The sequence below is a fragment of the Columba livia genome, chromosome 3 (genome assembly GCF_036013475.1).
Source record: "Columba livia isolate bColLiv1 breed racing homer chromosome 3, bColLiv1.pat.W.v2, whole genome shotgun sequence".
Lineage (NCBI taxonomy): Eukaryota > Metazoa > Chordata > Aves > Columbiformes > Columbidae > Columba > Columba livia.
In genome coordinates, this window is record NC_088604.1 from 121856498 (window position 1) to 121870925 (window position 14428).

General features: G+C 52.7%; 1 protein-coding gene across 29 annotated transcripts in view; it reads left to right on the forward strand.

Annotated features, from left to right (window-relative positions):
* The window catches only part of LOC102089333 (sodium/potassium/calcium exchanger 3), a 208563-nt gene that overhangs the window by 159975 nt on the left and 34160 nt on the right, over positions 1 to 14428 (forward strand). For 27 of the 29 annotated variants that reach the window (XM_065059501.1, XM_065059490.1, XM_065059491.1 and 24 more), the window contains 3 exons: positions 6060 to 6154; positions 11019 to 11211; positions 11988 to 12099. In XM_065059501.1, the coding sequence (XP_064915573.1) occupies positions 6060 to 6154; positions 11019 to 11211; positions 11988 to 12099 (400 nt within the window). The remainder of the gene's footprint in view (positions 1 to 6059; positions 6155 to 11018; positions 11212 to 11987; positions 12100 to 14428) is intronic. The other 2 variants (XM_065059502.1, XM_065059515.1) reach the window with 1 other exon arrangement.

Here is a 14428-nt window from a genome sequence, read left to right on the forward strand (position 1 = left end):
CTCTTCTGCAGTGCGTGCCCTGTGCTATTCTGATTTAAAACATTTAGAAGTTAAAATCTGTTGTAAAACAATGGTTTTCAAGAACTTTAATCATATAAGCAAGTACCTTCCCCAGACAAAGATGTGAGAGGCAGGTGTGTTAAAGAGGCCGAGCGTGACAGCCGTACAAAAGCAGCTGCGAGTAACGGGTGTTGGAAAGCGTCAGGAAGCACGCTGCTCTGGTGAGCTGGTAGGTGTGTGAACACGGGAACTACCCGCAGAACTGCAGTGTAGGAAGGTTATACAGCATTCCAGTGCCTTTGCATTGTTGGTCTGTTCCATCCTCTGGGGTCAAACTGATGTACGAAAGGATGGCATGAAGTATGGAGCGTCAGCTAGAATTTTTGAGCATGTTATTGTGCTTTTAGTACCACATGAATTAGAATTCTTTGCTGTGGTGCACAAAGATTTTGTCTTCTGGGAGGGAGTTGTTCTATAGGGTCTCTTATTTGTGGGGTTTGGTGGTGGTTTGTCGGTTGGATGGTTTTGGTTTTGGTTGTTTTCCGGCTCTGGTTGAAGGCAGTTAACGCTGTTCAGTTACAGCCAGACGGCAGCGCAGCAAGGCGAGTGCCGAGGCAGCGGCCGAGAGCCCACGGTGCTTCTGTGGAGACCCTTGTATTGTCTGCTTTCCACAGAAAGGTGCTGAAAACCTCTTTTGTTGTGCAGACTGTTGGCCCGTGAGCCAGTTGCTCTCTGTAGGTGTGCCAGAGAGCCCAGCACACTCTCTGCTGTCCTGGTTCTTTATGGCAACGACTGGTCTTGTGGGTGCAAAGACTAAAGTGATGTTGAACATGAAGAGGAGCTACTTATGCTGAGCTGATTCATCCTGTCGTCGTGTCCGGCCCCTGGTTCATGGGAAACAGCAGCTTAGCTGTCATGCAGTTATTGGTGCAGGAGGTTTCATAGGGAAGGACATCGGGGCTGTGGTGCTGGCAGCTTATGATTCAAAAGCGGCTGCTGATGTGTAACAGAGGGTTGCTCCGCTTTGCTTACTGTTTCCCCCTCCTGCCTTTGAAGCAGAAGCAGGTGCTTCCCACGCTGCTTCTCACAGTAAGTACCTGGTGCTCTGCGCCTCCGGGCGGCTGCCGGTCTCCCTGGTGCTGTCATTACAGCGAGCTGGCACGCGGGCGAGCGGCAGCTGGCGCTGGCTGCCCGGCCTGCGGGCCGCCCGGCGGCTCGTGCCTGCCGCTCCCGAGCTGGCCGAGGGAAACGCCGGGCAGGCGTTGGGGCTTGGTGCAGAATTCACTTGCCCCCCCTTGTTCCTGGTCAGCTCTTCTGCATGAGTGGCTGATTGCTCCAAAGAAGCCAGGGGATTGCCGAGCAGTCTGTCTCCTGCTTGGCTTGAACCTCAAGCCAGGAGCAGACACTTGAAGGAAGACTGTTGAAAGAGACACATCTGTTAGCAGGTAGAGCTGGCGTGAGCCCTGTCAGTGATTAGGTGATAATCCCTTGAAAACTAATAGGTGGTCAATTCCAGCTCAATTATTCTGAGAGAGACTGTCTCTGTGATGCTCAGTGATTTGCCTGAGGTTTCCCCATGCTCCATGCAATGGAGGGAGCTGGGAGTGGGGACGTTCCTCCAGTTTCACACTGTCCCTGGTCCCCCGCGGTCCCCCCAGAGGTTCCTCTGGTTTCACACTGTCCCTGGTCCTCCGTGGTCCCCCCGGAGGTTCCTCTGGTTTCACACTGTCCCTGGTCCCCCGCGGTCCCCCCGGAGGTTCCTCTGGTTTCACACTGTCCCTGGTCCCCCGTGGTCCCCCCGGAGGTTCCTCCAGTTTCACACTGTCCCTGGTCCCCCATGGTCTCCCCGGAGGTTCCTCTGGTTTCACACTCCTGGTCCCCCGTGGTCTCCCCGGAGGTTCCCCTGGTTTCACACTCCTGGTCCCCCGCGGTCCCCCCGTCGGGCCCTGCAGTGGGGATCACACAGGGTGACCAGTGCGTGGAGCACTGGAGTTGCACTGTGAACTCAATGGAAAGGCTGCTCTGCTGACCAGATTCAGTATTGAATGCAGCAGAGTTCTAACCAGCAATATATCTGTTTCATTAACAGATGAAATCCTCAAATAGCGTTTAATAATATGGTGAGCTTCATGAGTTCATATTTTAAACATCACGTATAGCTGCAGATCACTGTGAATCACTTGCCATCTATAGTAAGGCTCCAGGCGGTGACTCGTGTTGTGTGCCGGTTGCTGCCTGGCCTTGCCTTCCTTCTGGGGTGGCTCCAGCAAGCCGTGACGAAAGCCCTAACGTATTCACACCTGGCTACATTGCTCACAGGCCTGACTACGTGGTGCCTGAAAAACTTGGCGCTCTCACAGTGCACAGGGAGCATCTTCAGGGAACGCTGTGACTGAAAACTGGAAGCTAAGCCTTGCGTCATCTGCTGGAGTAGTTAAAGTTTTAGCCATTACTGCAGGACAAAGCACACGAGGCGGCTCTGTTCGCGACGTGGCCGTGCTCGTGGCTCCTCACGGTGTTAGAGCCTTTGGCTGGCTGGTGCGACAAGAGCAGAGGCTGCAGTTTGGTCAGTTCCAATAATAACTCAGTCTCAGTTGTGTTCGGGTGCAGCTTTGGAAGGTTCTGACGGCAGCAGGAAGTCGCGGCAGCAAGGAGGGGCTGCGCGCTGCCTTATTGAAGCAGTTGGGAGGTCAGGAAATCTGAAAATACTAGGAACTCCATCGTAAACAGAGTGTGAACTCCACTTCATTCACTCAGCTTCCGGAGACACTGCGAGCATTTAACCTGAGAAACCTGCTGTCGGAGGCCAGAACGGAGGGTGGAAACCTGGTGCCCGTGCGGCTGGGAGCTGAAGGATGTCGCCTTAATTTAAGTCTGTCTGCTTCTTAATCTAGAAGTTCTGCTTCCTGACACTGAAGTAGATTAAAATTTGCGAGCCTTGTGCTTGCGTACTTGAAAAGTTGAAACGTCTCTCCTGAATGGAGGACAGAAAACGTGGGGCAGGGAAGTGGTGAGATGTGTACCAGGGTATGTAGGTAAAGGTGTGAAGGTTGAGTAACAAGAACGAGCAGAAGACTGTGCTGAGCGATTAGGAGCTGTTTCACGGAACTGGGCGGAAGAGCTTCATCAGAGCCAGAAGGGTTAAGGAGGCTGCAGAGGCTGTACAGGCATGGTGAGGCTTGTGCCAGCAGCGTGTGTTATTTAGCAGTAACAACTTGTATGGCTGTGCGTGACTACCTCATTGCACTTAGCAAAACTAATAATGAATGAAGACTGGGGATATAACAACGAGAAATCCATTGTGTCAGTATTTTACAATGCCATTGGTTATTTAGAACTACTTTTAAGAAGGCACATTCATATTTGAAACTAATCGATAGTTTAAGAGCGATTGTTGTGGCTGGAGACTGTGGTGGATTGCTCTTCAGAGATTTAGGCCTAATAGAGCTGGTCCTTCCACTTCTGCTCAGTCACAGCTTGGAACAGAAATGCAAGTTTTTTGTCTTTTCACTGCTGTCATCAGCTTCTCTGTTTTGAATTGATTGACTATTGAACTCAATTAGTGGGTCTCTTTGCAGATACAGAAGGATTGCTGTTAAAAATTGTCTAAGTATAATATATCAGCTAGCTGCAGTTTGGGTTTGTAGCCAGAGACTTTCTGTAGAACAATTGCTCTCTTTCTTTAAAACCTGAACAGCAATCGGTGTGATTAAAAGAAAATTATTTAAATGTCATGCTTTTAATGGATGACTTGAAGTCTTGGCATGGCTTGTCAGAGTTTATTTTTAAAAGAACAAAGTTTGATTTAAACATCGTGGGAGCATCGTGTGCACAGTCCCGCTCTGAGCACACACGGTGCCTGATGGGGGTGTGCCGCTTCTTCCCCGGGGGGGCTGCGGTTACTTTGTCACCGTGAGCGTCAGCCCGGACGCCCGTGTGCTGCTGCTGGCCGGGTGGCTGGAAGAGCCGCGCTCTGAACTCCAGAGGTGTCCTGGAGCTGCAGAGTCTTGGGTGGCTGGTTTGGGTTCCCACGTGGGGCACAGGTTCTCTGCTCCAGGGGCGGCACAAACAGCCCCACAGCCTGGGGGGTCGCTGGGGTGGCTGAGGGACAGGGTGTGGTGGCCGTGGGGGCTGGCGGGGTGCAGCGGGCTGCTGGGCGGGCAGTTGTCCTCCCAGCCCGGCCCGTCCTCTGCTCCGGCTCTCTGCGCCGGAGACCAGGCTCAGGCTGGTGAACCCGCTCAAAGCTAACCACAAGACAAAGTGAAAAAGTCTTAGAACCTTTGACAAGCTGAACCAGCTATCAGGGCTGAATGAGCAGCCCGGCCAGCCCACGGGAAGAGGCGGAACGTCCCTGCTTGGGGGCAGCACACCACAGCGTGAAACCCCCATCAGGTCAGGGAGAACTGCGGCTGTGTTGCGTTCCAGAAGACTACAGGAATCAGTGTGTTAAGGATGATGATGCTAAGGCAGTAGAGGCTTTAAAAGAGAAGCATCGAGGCGGTGTGATCTGCAGGACGCAGTCACGGTGGGTAGGGCCTGGAGCACACAGGCCACGCTGCCCTCTGAGGCGATGCCGCTGCCCCAAACGCTGTCAGACGCATGGCGATGCCTTTCATGAGGCTCATCCAACAGCAGCAGCATGTGTATTTTTCACCATGTGAAGCCAATGTGGGGGCTTGTGCAAAAGGAGGGACGAACTGACCCCGCAGGGCGCTCGGCGGCTGGTTGCTGGAGGTGCTGTTTCATGGGGGTGCAGCGGGGAGCAAGGCTGCTCCGTCAGGACGGCGCGGGTTCCTCCTGCTGCTCCTTCCCGTGGTCAGGAAGGCCGTGCTCACAGCTCGCTGCGGCGACGCCGGGCTGCCTGGGGTCAGCAGGTGGAAGGTGTTTGTGAACCGTATTGCTAGTGGTACGGTGTGACGGGGAGCTCTGACCTCGACACAAAGAAGCCTGTGGAATGGCTGTAGTGTATGGTAATTCATTCTCAGCCTACACTGAATGGAGCTGGCCTCTTTTAAGTAGAGACTGACACTTTGTTGGAATCAATCAGAAGAATGGTGCACGGCAAGGAGGGTGTCAGTTTCTGAGGAAGGGGAAAATTTCCAATAAAACAGTGTAGAAAAGCGTTGCCTGCGATTCCTTGAAAACGCTGCTCCACTGAGCTCCCTAACGCTAGTGGGACTCAGGGTCGTGTCGTGTGGGTGACTAGGAGCTGTTCTGACTTGGACTGGAAGGCTGTTCACGCGGCTGCAGGGTTTTGTTGGTTCGCCCTGGGGTCGCGGTGGCGGTGGAGGGGGTGGCAGCGCTGCAGGCTGATTAAAGGGGAGGGGAGCGCTGCCAGGGTTTGTGTGCTGTCCTGCCGTGCGTCGGGCAAACTCCGTGCAGTTGCGGCAAAGAATTTCCAATACTGCGTCCTTTGCAAGCCTCATAGTTGGTTTCTGCTCTACCAGATGTTTCCCAGACATCTGGCTAGCAAATGCCATGCTTCTCAGGATATAGCCCTAGTGCTAATCTCACCCGCTTTAAAATGCGTTCTTGCCGTCCTGTCCGGAATTAGGATTGTATTCCACCTGAGCTGAAGTGTTACAAGGCAGTTCTCTCTTGAGTTCTGTTCACTTGCAGTCCAGGACCCAACATGAAAAGCAGCCACCCATTTCTCCCTCGCGTTGTTGCTTTTCATCCACCGCAATATCGTGATGCTGGCTTGGTGTCCCTTCAGAAATAACCCTTGCAGATGCAACTCTTCTAATGATGTTTTTTTGTGTAATTTGAGAAAGTAAGTGCTACAAATGATGAACTCATTTAGTTCTTTGGATCTGTTGTATAATATATTTACTAGATTCAAATTAAAAAGCCAGCCAACCTGGAAGGTTTTGTACAGGTGCAAAACAGACATTATTTGTCCTTCACGAATGATCGTAGTTGTCCCCAGCCCTTACTTTTTCCTTTGCGAGGGGAAGTCCAAATAGGATGCAATTGATCTCTGGTGACTGACGTTGCCCGGGCTTCGTTTCCGCGCCTCTGCCGCTCACCTGACGTCATGTGTTTTTGTCCCTTTCTAGCTCATTGACACAATTGCCTCAGAGATCGGAGAGCTGAAGCAGGAGATGGTGCAGACAGATCTCACGGCGGAGGATGGATCTGCCGATTTGCGCAGGTGATTGAAGCGTTTCTTTCCGTAGCAGCCGGAGGTGTGCCCTGACTGGAATGTTTTCGCTGTGCTCTCTCCTCGGGGGCTTGTGTTCTGGCACTTTCCATCCTACCGGCACCGGGGTGGAGATGGCTCTGCTCTTGGTTCCAGGCATTTGCCTTTGTGCGGGAGGAGTGCCCAGAGATTCAGTCGTCCTGTGTATTTGCCCGAGTATCTTCTAAAAGCAGCTGCACTTCCCTTCTGCTTCCTTGTTCCAAGCCTTGGATACTGGTGAATGACTAAAGCAGGAAACTGCTGATGTTGTTCTCATTGTCTAGGGCAATGAGCTTTGCCTTCACACTGTAGAAGCTAAAAATATTCATTGCTTCAGGGGGCTCTGTGAAGATTCAACATACAATAACGTGATTTATTTGCATTCTCAGGCTGGGAACTAAAATATTGACTGTTATGAGCTGATGCTTTTGTGGGATATGTGTTTAAGTTCATTTATACGTGAATATCTTACACGTTTAAAAAAAAAAATAAAGGTAGATGGGGCATTTTTTTAGCCCTAAACTGTTTTGATATGCGGTTCTGGCTTTTTAACATAGATCGCGGCATACAGGTGCGGGCTATGGAAATGTGTAACGTTAGACTTGTACCTGCAAGGGGGCATAGTGGGACTCCGGCATCTGGGCTTTGCTATGGCTGCTGTCCGTGACTGCATCTGGAGGATATTCAGTGTTTTAATCATTGTGCTAGCAAGAGGACGTGTCTTTGTCCTACTGTTGAAATGCTTGTTTCAAGCGGCAGGCAGCGGCGCGATGCCGCGTTCTGCTCTGTCCGACTGCGCGGCCCGGAGCTGGGGCTTTGTTCTTCAGCCAGCGAGTCAATGAGGTTGATCGCATTTTGGTGTTTAGAACTACACCTGTGTTTTTAGCTTTTTTTCTTTCTGTAAATACTTTTGAAATGTGATAGAGCTGTCTCCAGTATGTATTCGAGTTGTTTGGATAGAACGCTGAGCGGTGGGAATGAACGGCAGCTGAGCTAGGGACAGCCCTTGGCCGTGGCGCTGGTTGCACGTTGTTCAACTTGAGAGCGTTTGGAAGCACAGCTCTTTCGTAGGGGTGGACAGTTTGCTTTCTCCATTTTGGTGGCTTCAGCTAATTAATTTCAACAAGTGTTAGCTAGTTTGCGGCTAAGAAACAGAACCCCCAAACCAGACCCCCCCCCCAAACCAGAACCCCCCCAAACCAGAACCCCCCCCCCAAACCAAATAGAAAAAAAAAAGTAAAACCAGGAGAGAAATTAAGTTGTTGCAGTATAGGGAGCAGATTTTGCTAGTGCCTAGATTACAGCAACTTGTTCCGTATACTTGAATTAATCAAGTCATTGAGAGGAATTAAAATGGTTCTTCTTTTACGCTGTTGTTTCCGAAGAAGTTCCGCACACAACCCAGCTCCAAATAATTTTACAGTCTAAGAGGTGACAAATTTCAGAACTCCCATGTGTCAGGGTTTGATGGTGCTTAGTGCCCCGATCGTCAGTTAAAGCGCTTGTAGGAATAAGCCTGAGCTCCCCGGTGCCGGTGGTGCCAGCTGGGCCGTGGGAGCAGCCGTGGGAGCAGCCGTGGTTGCTGGGCTGTGGGCGCTGGGCTGTGGGAGCAGCCGTGGGAGCAGCCGTGGGCACTGGGCTGTGGGCGCTGGGCTGTGGGAGCAGCCGTGGGCGCTGGGCTGTGGGCGCTGGGCCGTGGGAGCAGCCGTGGGAGCAGCCGTGGGAGCAGCCGTGGGAGCAGCCGTGGTTGCTGGGCTGTGGGTGCTGGGCTGTGGGAGCAGCCGTGGGAGCAGCCGTGGGCACTGGGCTGTGGGTGCTGGGCTGTGGGAGCAGCCGTGGGCGCTGGGCTGTGGGAGCAGCCGTGGGCGCTGGGCTGTGGGCGCTGGGCTGTGGGAGCAGCTGTGGGCGCTGGGCTGTGGGCACTGGGCTGTGGGAGCAGCCGTGGGCGCTGGGCTGTGGGCGCTGGGCTGTGGGAGCAGCCGTGGGCGCTGGGCTGTGGGCGCTGGGCTGTGGGCGCTGGGCTGTGGGAGCAGCTGTGGGTGCTGGGCTGTGGGCACTGGGCTGTGGGAGCAGCTGTGGGCGCTGGGCTGTGGGCACTGGGCTGTGGGAGCAGCTGTGGGTGCTGGGCTGTGGGCACTGGGCTGTGGGAGCAGCTGTGGGCGCTGGGCTGTGGGCACTGGGCTGTGGGAGCAGCTGTGGGTGCTGGGCTGTGGGAGCAGCCGTGGGCGCTGGGCTGTGGGTGCTGGGCTGTGGGAGCAGCTGTGGGTGCTGGGCTGTGGGCGCTGGGCTGTGGGTGCTGGGCTGTGGGCGCTGGGCTGTGGGAGCAGCTGTGGGCGCTGGGCTGTGGGAACAGCCGTGGGCACTGGGCTGTGGGAGCAGCCGTGGGCGCTGGGCTGTGGGCGCTGGGCTGTGGGCGCTGGGCTGTGGGCGCTGGGCTGTGGGCGCTGGGCTGTGGGCACTGGGCTGTGGGCGCTGGGCTGTGGGCGCTGGGCTGTGGGCACTGGGCTGTGGGCGCTGGGCTGTGGGCACTGGGCTGTGGGCACTGGGCTGTGGGCGCTGGGCTGTGGGCGCTGGGCTGTGGGCACTGGGCTGTGGGCGCTGGGCTGTGGGCACTGGGCTGTGGGCACTGGGCTGTGGGCGCTGGGCTGTGGGCGCTGGGCTGTGGGCACTGGGCTGTGGGCACTGGGCTGTGGGTGCTGGGCTGTGGGCACTGGGCTGCGTTCACCTCCTGCTCCTGGGAAGTGGCTCCTCGTAGGGTGTCTGGTTTGCCAGACCTGGCTTTCCCAAGCTGTGCTCTTGCCAGGGTCCACCCAGTCTGATATTTCTCTCGTCCTCTTTATGTATTATTTGGATAGTGAATAATGTTTAAGTGCTGTTTTTTCTCATTTACCTTCTCGCAGATTGCACTAACACACTAATACTGACCTGGCTCAGGCGTGTTGCGGTCATTTGACCTGGCGGTGTTTAGGAGTGGCAGAAAGTCTCGTCATGATCAGATACTCATAATCTTTGGTTTATTTCTTCAGGGGGCGGAAGCGGCTCCCACGAGGAGGTGCGTGCATGTCGGGGTCAGTAAGGTGTGGGCTCACGCGTTGCGTTCCTCCTCACCTCCGCATGTGGGAGGGATTGTTTACATAGGTACCTGGAGGTTCCAAAAACCCGACAGCTCCTTATTCAAATTAATCTTCTGATTTGTAACAGTGGGGTGTGCTTGACAACATGACGCAGCCGTACCGCGGAGGAGCGCTGTGTCCCCATGGTCACCTGGGGCTCTTAGCAGCCTGAGGCCGTTTGGCGGTGGTGAGCAGAGCCAGGCCTCACAGCTGGCGCCACGCAGACACCTTCTTTTGCACGGGACGTAGCTTTCTGTTCTAGGCTAAAAGTGTTTCCCTTGCAGACATGTTCCCTCTGCAACAAGCTTCGTTTCCACCTCTTGCCCCAGGAATGGCAGTAGGTTCCATGCAGTGAAACCCGCAGCCAGTGTCAGTGTGTACAGCTGTCTCAGGTTTCTAACATTGCTAACCTGCTCTGGCGGTGACTGGAAAGTTTCTGAGCAATATTTGCTGGAGGTACAGCTCATGAAAACACTTCTGTGATTCACAGTGAGACTTCTGTGGAGATTCTTATGTGTAGGTTCTGCTGGGACCATGGCTGAAAGAGGAACCCGGGATTCCTATTGCGGCAGGGTCAGAGCCCTGTCTTCCCTCCTGCGCACAACGTGCTGCTGTGTGTTTTGTGCCCCTCGAAGGCATATTGGCAATTACTGACACCTTCTGACGCTCAGGGCGGGAAGATCTATATAAAGTTTGCGGGGGAATGCGGCTGCGGTGTCCGCTGCCGCTCCGGCCCCCGCTGCGCTCGCCCGTGTCTGTGGGGGTCACCCTGCGCTCGCAGGGTGCTTTTTGTCCTGCTCAAATGTGGTCACCAGGGTACTGGGGGAACCACAGGATGCACTGCAGCTGAAAAGTGAGGAATGTGAACCACCAGCACAGGTGTAATCCTACTGGCTATTCTGTATTGTGTGAGTGACGGTGAAGCTTTGCATAGCAAAAGGAGTTCTCAAAGTATTCAATTGATTTGGATTTTTAATGCGTAACAAGTGTCTGTAGCCTCCAGGAGTTGTACTTAGGGGAGTTATTTGGGGGATTTAACCCCTTTTTCTTTTTCCTCTCCTTCCTTGCCCCGTTGTGTTTTCTCCTGACCGAGGTTCCCAGCCTCTCGTTGCACGGGGAACGGAGGCGGATGCGAGGTGGCAGGGCTGGCGGAGCACTGGCAGCAGTCTGGAGATAGGACGGGGTGATTCTAGTTTGTAGGCTTCTGTTGTGAGAATAATCCCTACAGGCCAACAGCGAAAGTGCCTGTGTTTGGCGCAGTGGTCTCCAGCAGGTAGTGGGTTGCTCCGTTGTCAGTGTTGAACAGGTTTTTCTGGCAGAGGAAGATCTCTGTTGGCTGCAGTTTTTTCCATCTATCTGGGAGTAAAAATATCTCAATTATATCAATACCTTTGAAGAAACGTTTCTTCCAGATGTGAACATAATGAAGAAAAGGGGTGAAATCTTCAGTCAACCATGTATGCATATACATCTGTATCTGAACTGATTGCCAAATTTCAACAAACCAATAGAAGAATGCTATGGTTTAAATTTGAGGACAAGTGAAAGAAAGAAGTCTTGTGGATAAGAGAATTTCTGTGTATGCTGATTATATGAATTCTCAGTAGGAAAAACACCAGTCCAGGGTGCCAGCAGTGCCATGAGCTTTGTGGTAACTGTTGTCTGAACCGAGTGGTGCTTTAGAGGGGGTTAGCATGTCTGGTGGTTTATGTCCTTTTTCATAGACCAGTGAAGGACATGGATAATGTCTCTCCTGAGAAGAACGATGTAAAGAGCTGCCCCCGGGACTCTGGATACGACAGCCTGTCCAACAAGCTAAGCATATTGGACAAACTCCTCCATACTCACCCTGTGTGGCTGCAGCTTGGTCTGAGTGATGCTGAAGCCATGGAAATTCTGCGGGCCCAGCCTCCCGGGGTAAGAACTTGCGTTTGGATTTATTTGATGTGAGTGTTAACAAAAAAACCAAAGCCAACCAAACAAAACAACAGCCCACCTTCACTTCTGTGCTTTGGATAATCCAAGTGGGGGCTTCCTGAGCGTTTGGCAGCTGGACCAGCTGGAGTGTGACTCTGTACCTGGGCTGATATGTTGGGGGACTAGTTTGGGGTCCTCTGGAGCTGAGAACTGGACTAACTAGACTGCTGCAGTTACGACTCCAACCTAACCAGGGTTGTGTGAGCCATGTATTTCCCTCATAACAAGACAGTAATAGATAAATGGGAAACACCAGTATTCTGTCCTCACTGATGCCTGCGTTGAAGTTGCTAGGGTGGAGAGCAGGCCCTGTCAGCTTGGGTGAGGCTGGCGGCGGATTTCCAGCGCTGCCTCCACCCTGGTGCGGAAGGGTTGCGCGAGTGGGCTGGAGGGACGCGGCTCTGCCATCAGTCTCCTCTGGAGTCTGCCTGGGCTTTGCTGCGCCTTGAACTGGAGAGCAAAGAGGCGCGCGTAGTGGACTCGGTGTCCTGTGTCTGCGTTACACAAGGATGAGACACTTTCCTAAGTGTTCTGCTGCCGTTTTGCACCAAGCTGTTGGGCCTGATGCCGGAATGACTGAGTAACATTCAGAAACATTTTATATAGATCAGAGATCATGAACTGAAGTTGTTCTGGTTCCTTTTGTCTATAATATGTCTCCATTCAGGCATCTGTGATGAAGCTAAAGCCATGTCCTTTTGCCTTCTCCGCAACAGATATTTCTGGTTAGGAAATCTGCGAGACTGCAGAAGAAAGTCATCTCTCTGCGTCTGCCCAGTGACTGTGGGTCCTGCCTAAAAGAGTTTGCAATAAAAGAAAGCACATACAGTAAGTAGTGAGTTACGTGCTGCTCAGCTGTTTGTCTCCAAGCACTCTGCTTTGGCGACAGCCACCCGAGATGACGCGCTCTGCGCGCGTCGGGCCTGTCCCGGGCAGCGGGAGGTGCGCGGCAGTGCCGACGCCTGCGCTGGGCGCTGCTGGAATATCTCGCTCGTGCACCTTGCGGGGTCTGGGATTTACTGATTGTTGGGGGTGGTTACCCTCCTGTGTAGAAACACAGTCCATAACCCAGTCTGCTGTCAGTGAATGTCCTTGCGTTTTCTTGTAGCCGGGGGAACTGTTCTTGGATGCAACTCTGTCGTGAGTTCTCTCATCAGATCTGAGTGTGGCTTTTTTGATGGTTGTGGGGTGGTTGGTTTGTTTGTTTGTTTGTTTGTTTTTCTTTTAATATTATAACTAGATGGATTTTAACCCTTTGGAACTGTTTCTGATGTGAGATCAATGATTTTTCTTTTTTAATTCAAACTATGTTTGTTCCCTGTTTTCTAATAGAAATGAGCAAATGTTAGTTTGGTCAGTTTCAAAACAATACTGCCCTCATCTCTTTAGAGGGACAGTGTGAAAAATAGGCCCAAGGTATAGGAATGCAAAAAGGAAGCTGCAGCTGGTGCATATAGGTGGTGCAGAAACTGCAAGGAGAGCACATGGTTCATTTGTACAAGAAAGTGGAAACTGAACAAAATCTGCAACAACTTCAGTGAAACTTCCCTGAAGCAGAGAGTCTGCAGCATTAGCAAACTGAGGCAGTTTTACCTGACCTTTTCCTTTTTGCCTCTCCCTTTCCTGCCCCCACCAACAAAAAGTTAATTCTCTGTGTCTGGTTTGGTTCCAGTCGCAAACAGGCACGGCCGAGACAGGAGAAAGTTGCCAATGGTAGCTGGACTAGGGGCTGAGTTCGTAGGCTGTTACACTAAGGAATTCCCTCTCCCTCGTCTATAGAATAAATTCTTTCATGAACAAAACTTTACCACAAGGGGGAAGTGTCTGCTGGTGTTTTACTCACTGGTCACAGCTGAGGCTTCGCAGCCGGGGACCGGACCACTCATCTCTCGGCACAGCCCAGGTCACCGGCGTGCTGACTGCACTGTCAGCGTCCCTCTTACAGAAATCCCCTTTCCACCGCACAGGTGACCAGGCTGTGAAGTCTGGATGAGAGATCAGTGCCTGACTGAAGCTTCCCTCTGGTTCACGTGCAGACGGTGTAGTCAGCAGCACTGGCACCTTGGCGTGGGGCAGTGGCCTTCCAACACGGAGTACTGAGAGCATTACTCCTTCGCTGCTTGCTGAGAGGCATTGCTGAGGTGTCCAAAGCCGCCGCTTGGATTTTGGCTTCCCCCTCAAACCCAGGGGTCTGCCTCGTTTCCGCCTGAAGCGGCTTTGGCAGTGGACGTGCTCCCGTGGCAGATGTGTTCCAGGAGCGCTCCTCTGCCGGTGAAACGCCGGTGTGTGCACCGCACCCGCCAGGGGCGCGCCCGCCGTCTGCCTTCCGAACCCGGCGTGGGCTGCAGCAACCTCGGGCTTCACGTTCACCCCTTTGCAGAAGCTGTTGGAGGCTGCAAGAGACCGGCGGCCTGTGCTTCAGGACCCGTCGCGCACCGCCGTCACGTTTCGTGAGTGCGCCCAGTCACGTCCAGAGGTGGAAGGTCTGGGTCGTTTCACTCTGGGAGCTGCTTCTGCTTCATCTTCGTAATCATTGGGTGGGATTTGCCACCGCAGTCACAGAGAGCTTAACGTGGGGTGGCAACCACTTCTTTGTCATTGTTACTGTGAACAAGTATTCATGTCAATGAGAAGCAAGGGTATGGAGCAGGAAAAAATGAAAGGCATTGCTCATGTCTTGCTCACCTATTGTGCAAAGCAGAATTGTCTGAGGGGTTTTTTTAAAGGGCTTTCAAGTTAAATGGTTTTCTTGAAGTGAGTGCAAATTTATCATCGCCCATTAGGTGCTACCGCGTGGGGAGAAGACGAGTGAGTACGATGGAATGTAAGAGAAGGAAATAAGAGATTTAAACTTAGGTATATTAGTGCACCGGGCAAACAAAGCCTCAGTCATTGATTTATTGTCTGTTAGCAAAATGTGCAATTCTAATCCCACCTGCTCTCTTTACCAGGAATTAGACCATATGTTTGGAATACAAAAACAAGCCTACCACCAAGACTATCCGTATATTCTTGTATCAGAGACGTGTACACCTCCACACCGTTTCCTCTTAACCACACTGTCGCCAGTTTTATAATTTTTGTATAGTTTTCCAATAATTTCATGCATAAATCTGAGATGCATTTTATTAAGCTTTTCTAAGATATGGTGGATAGA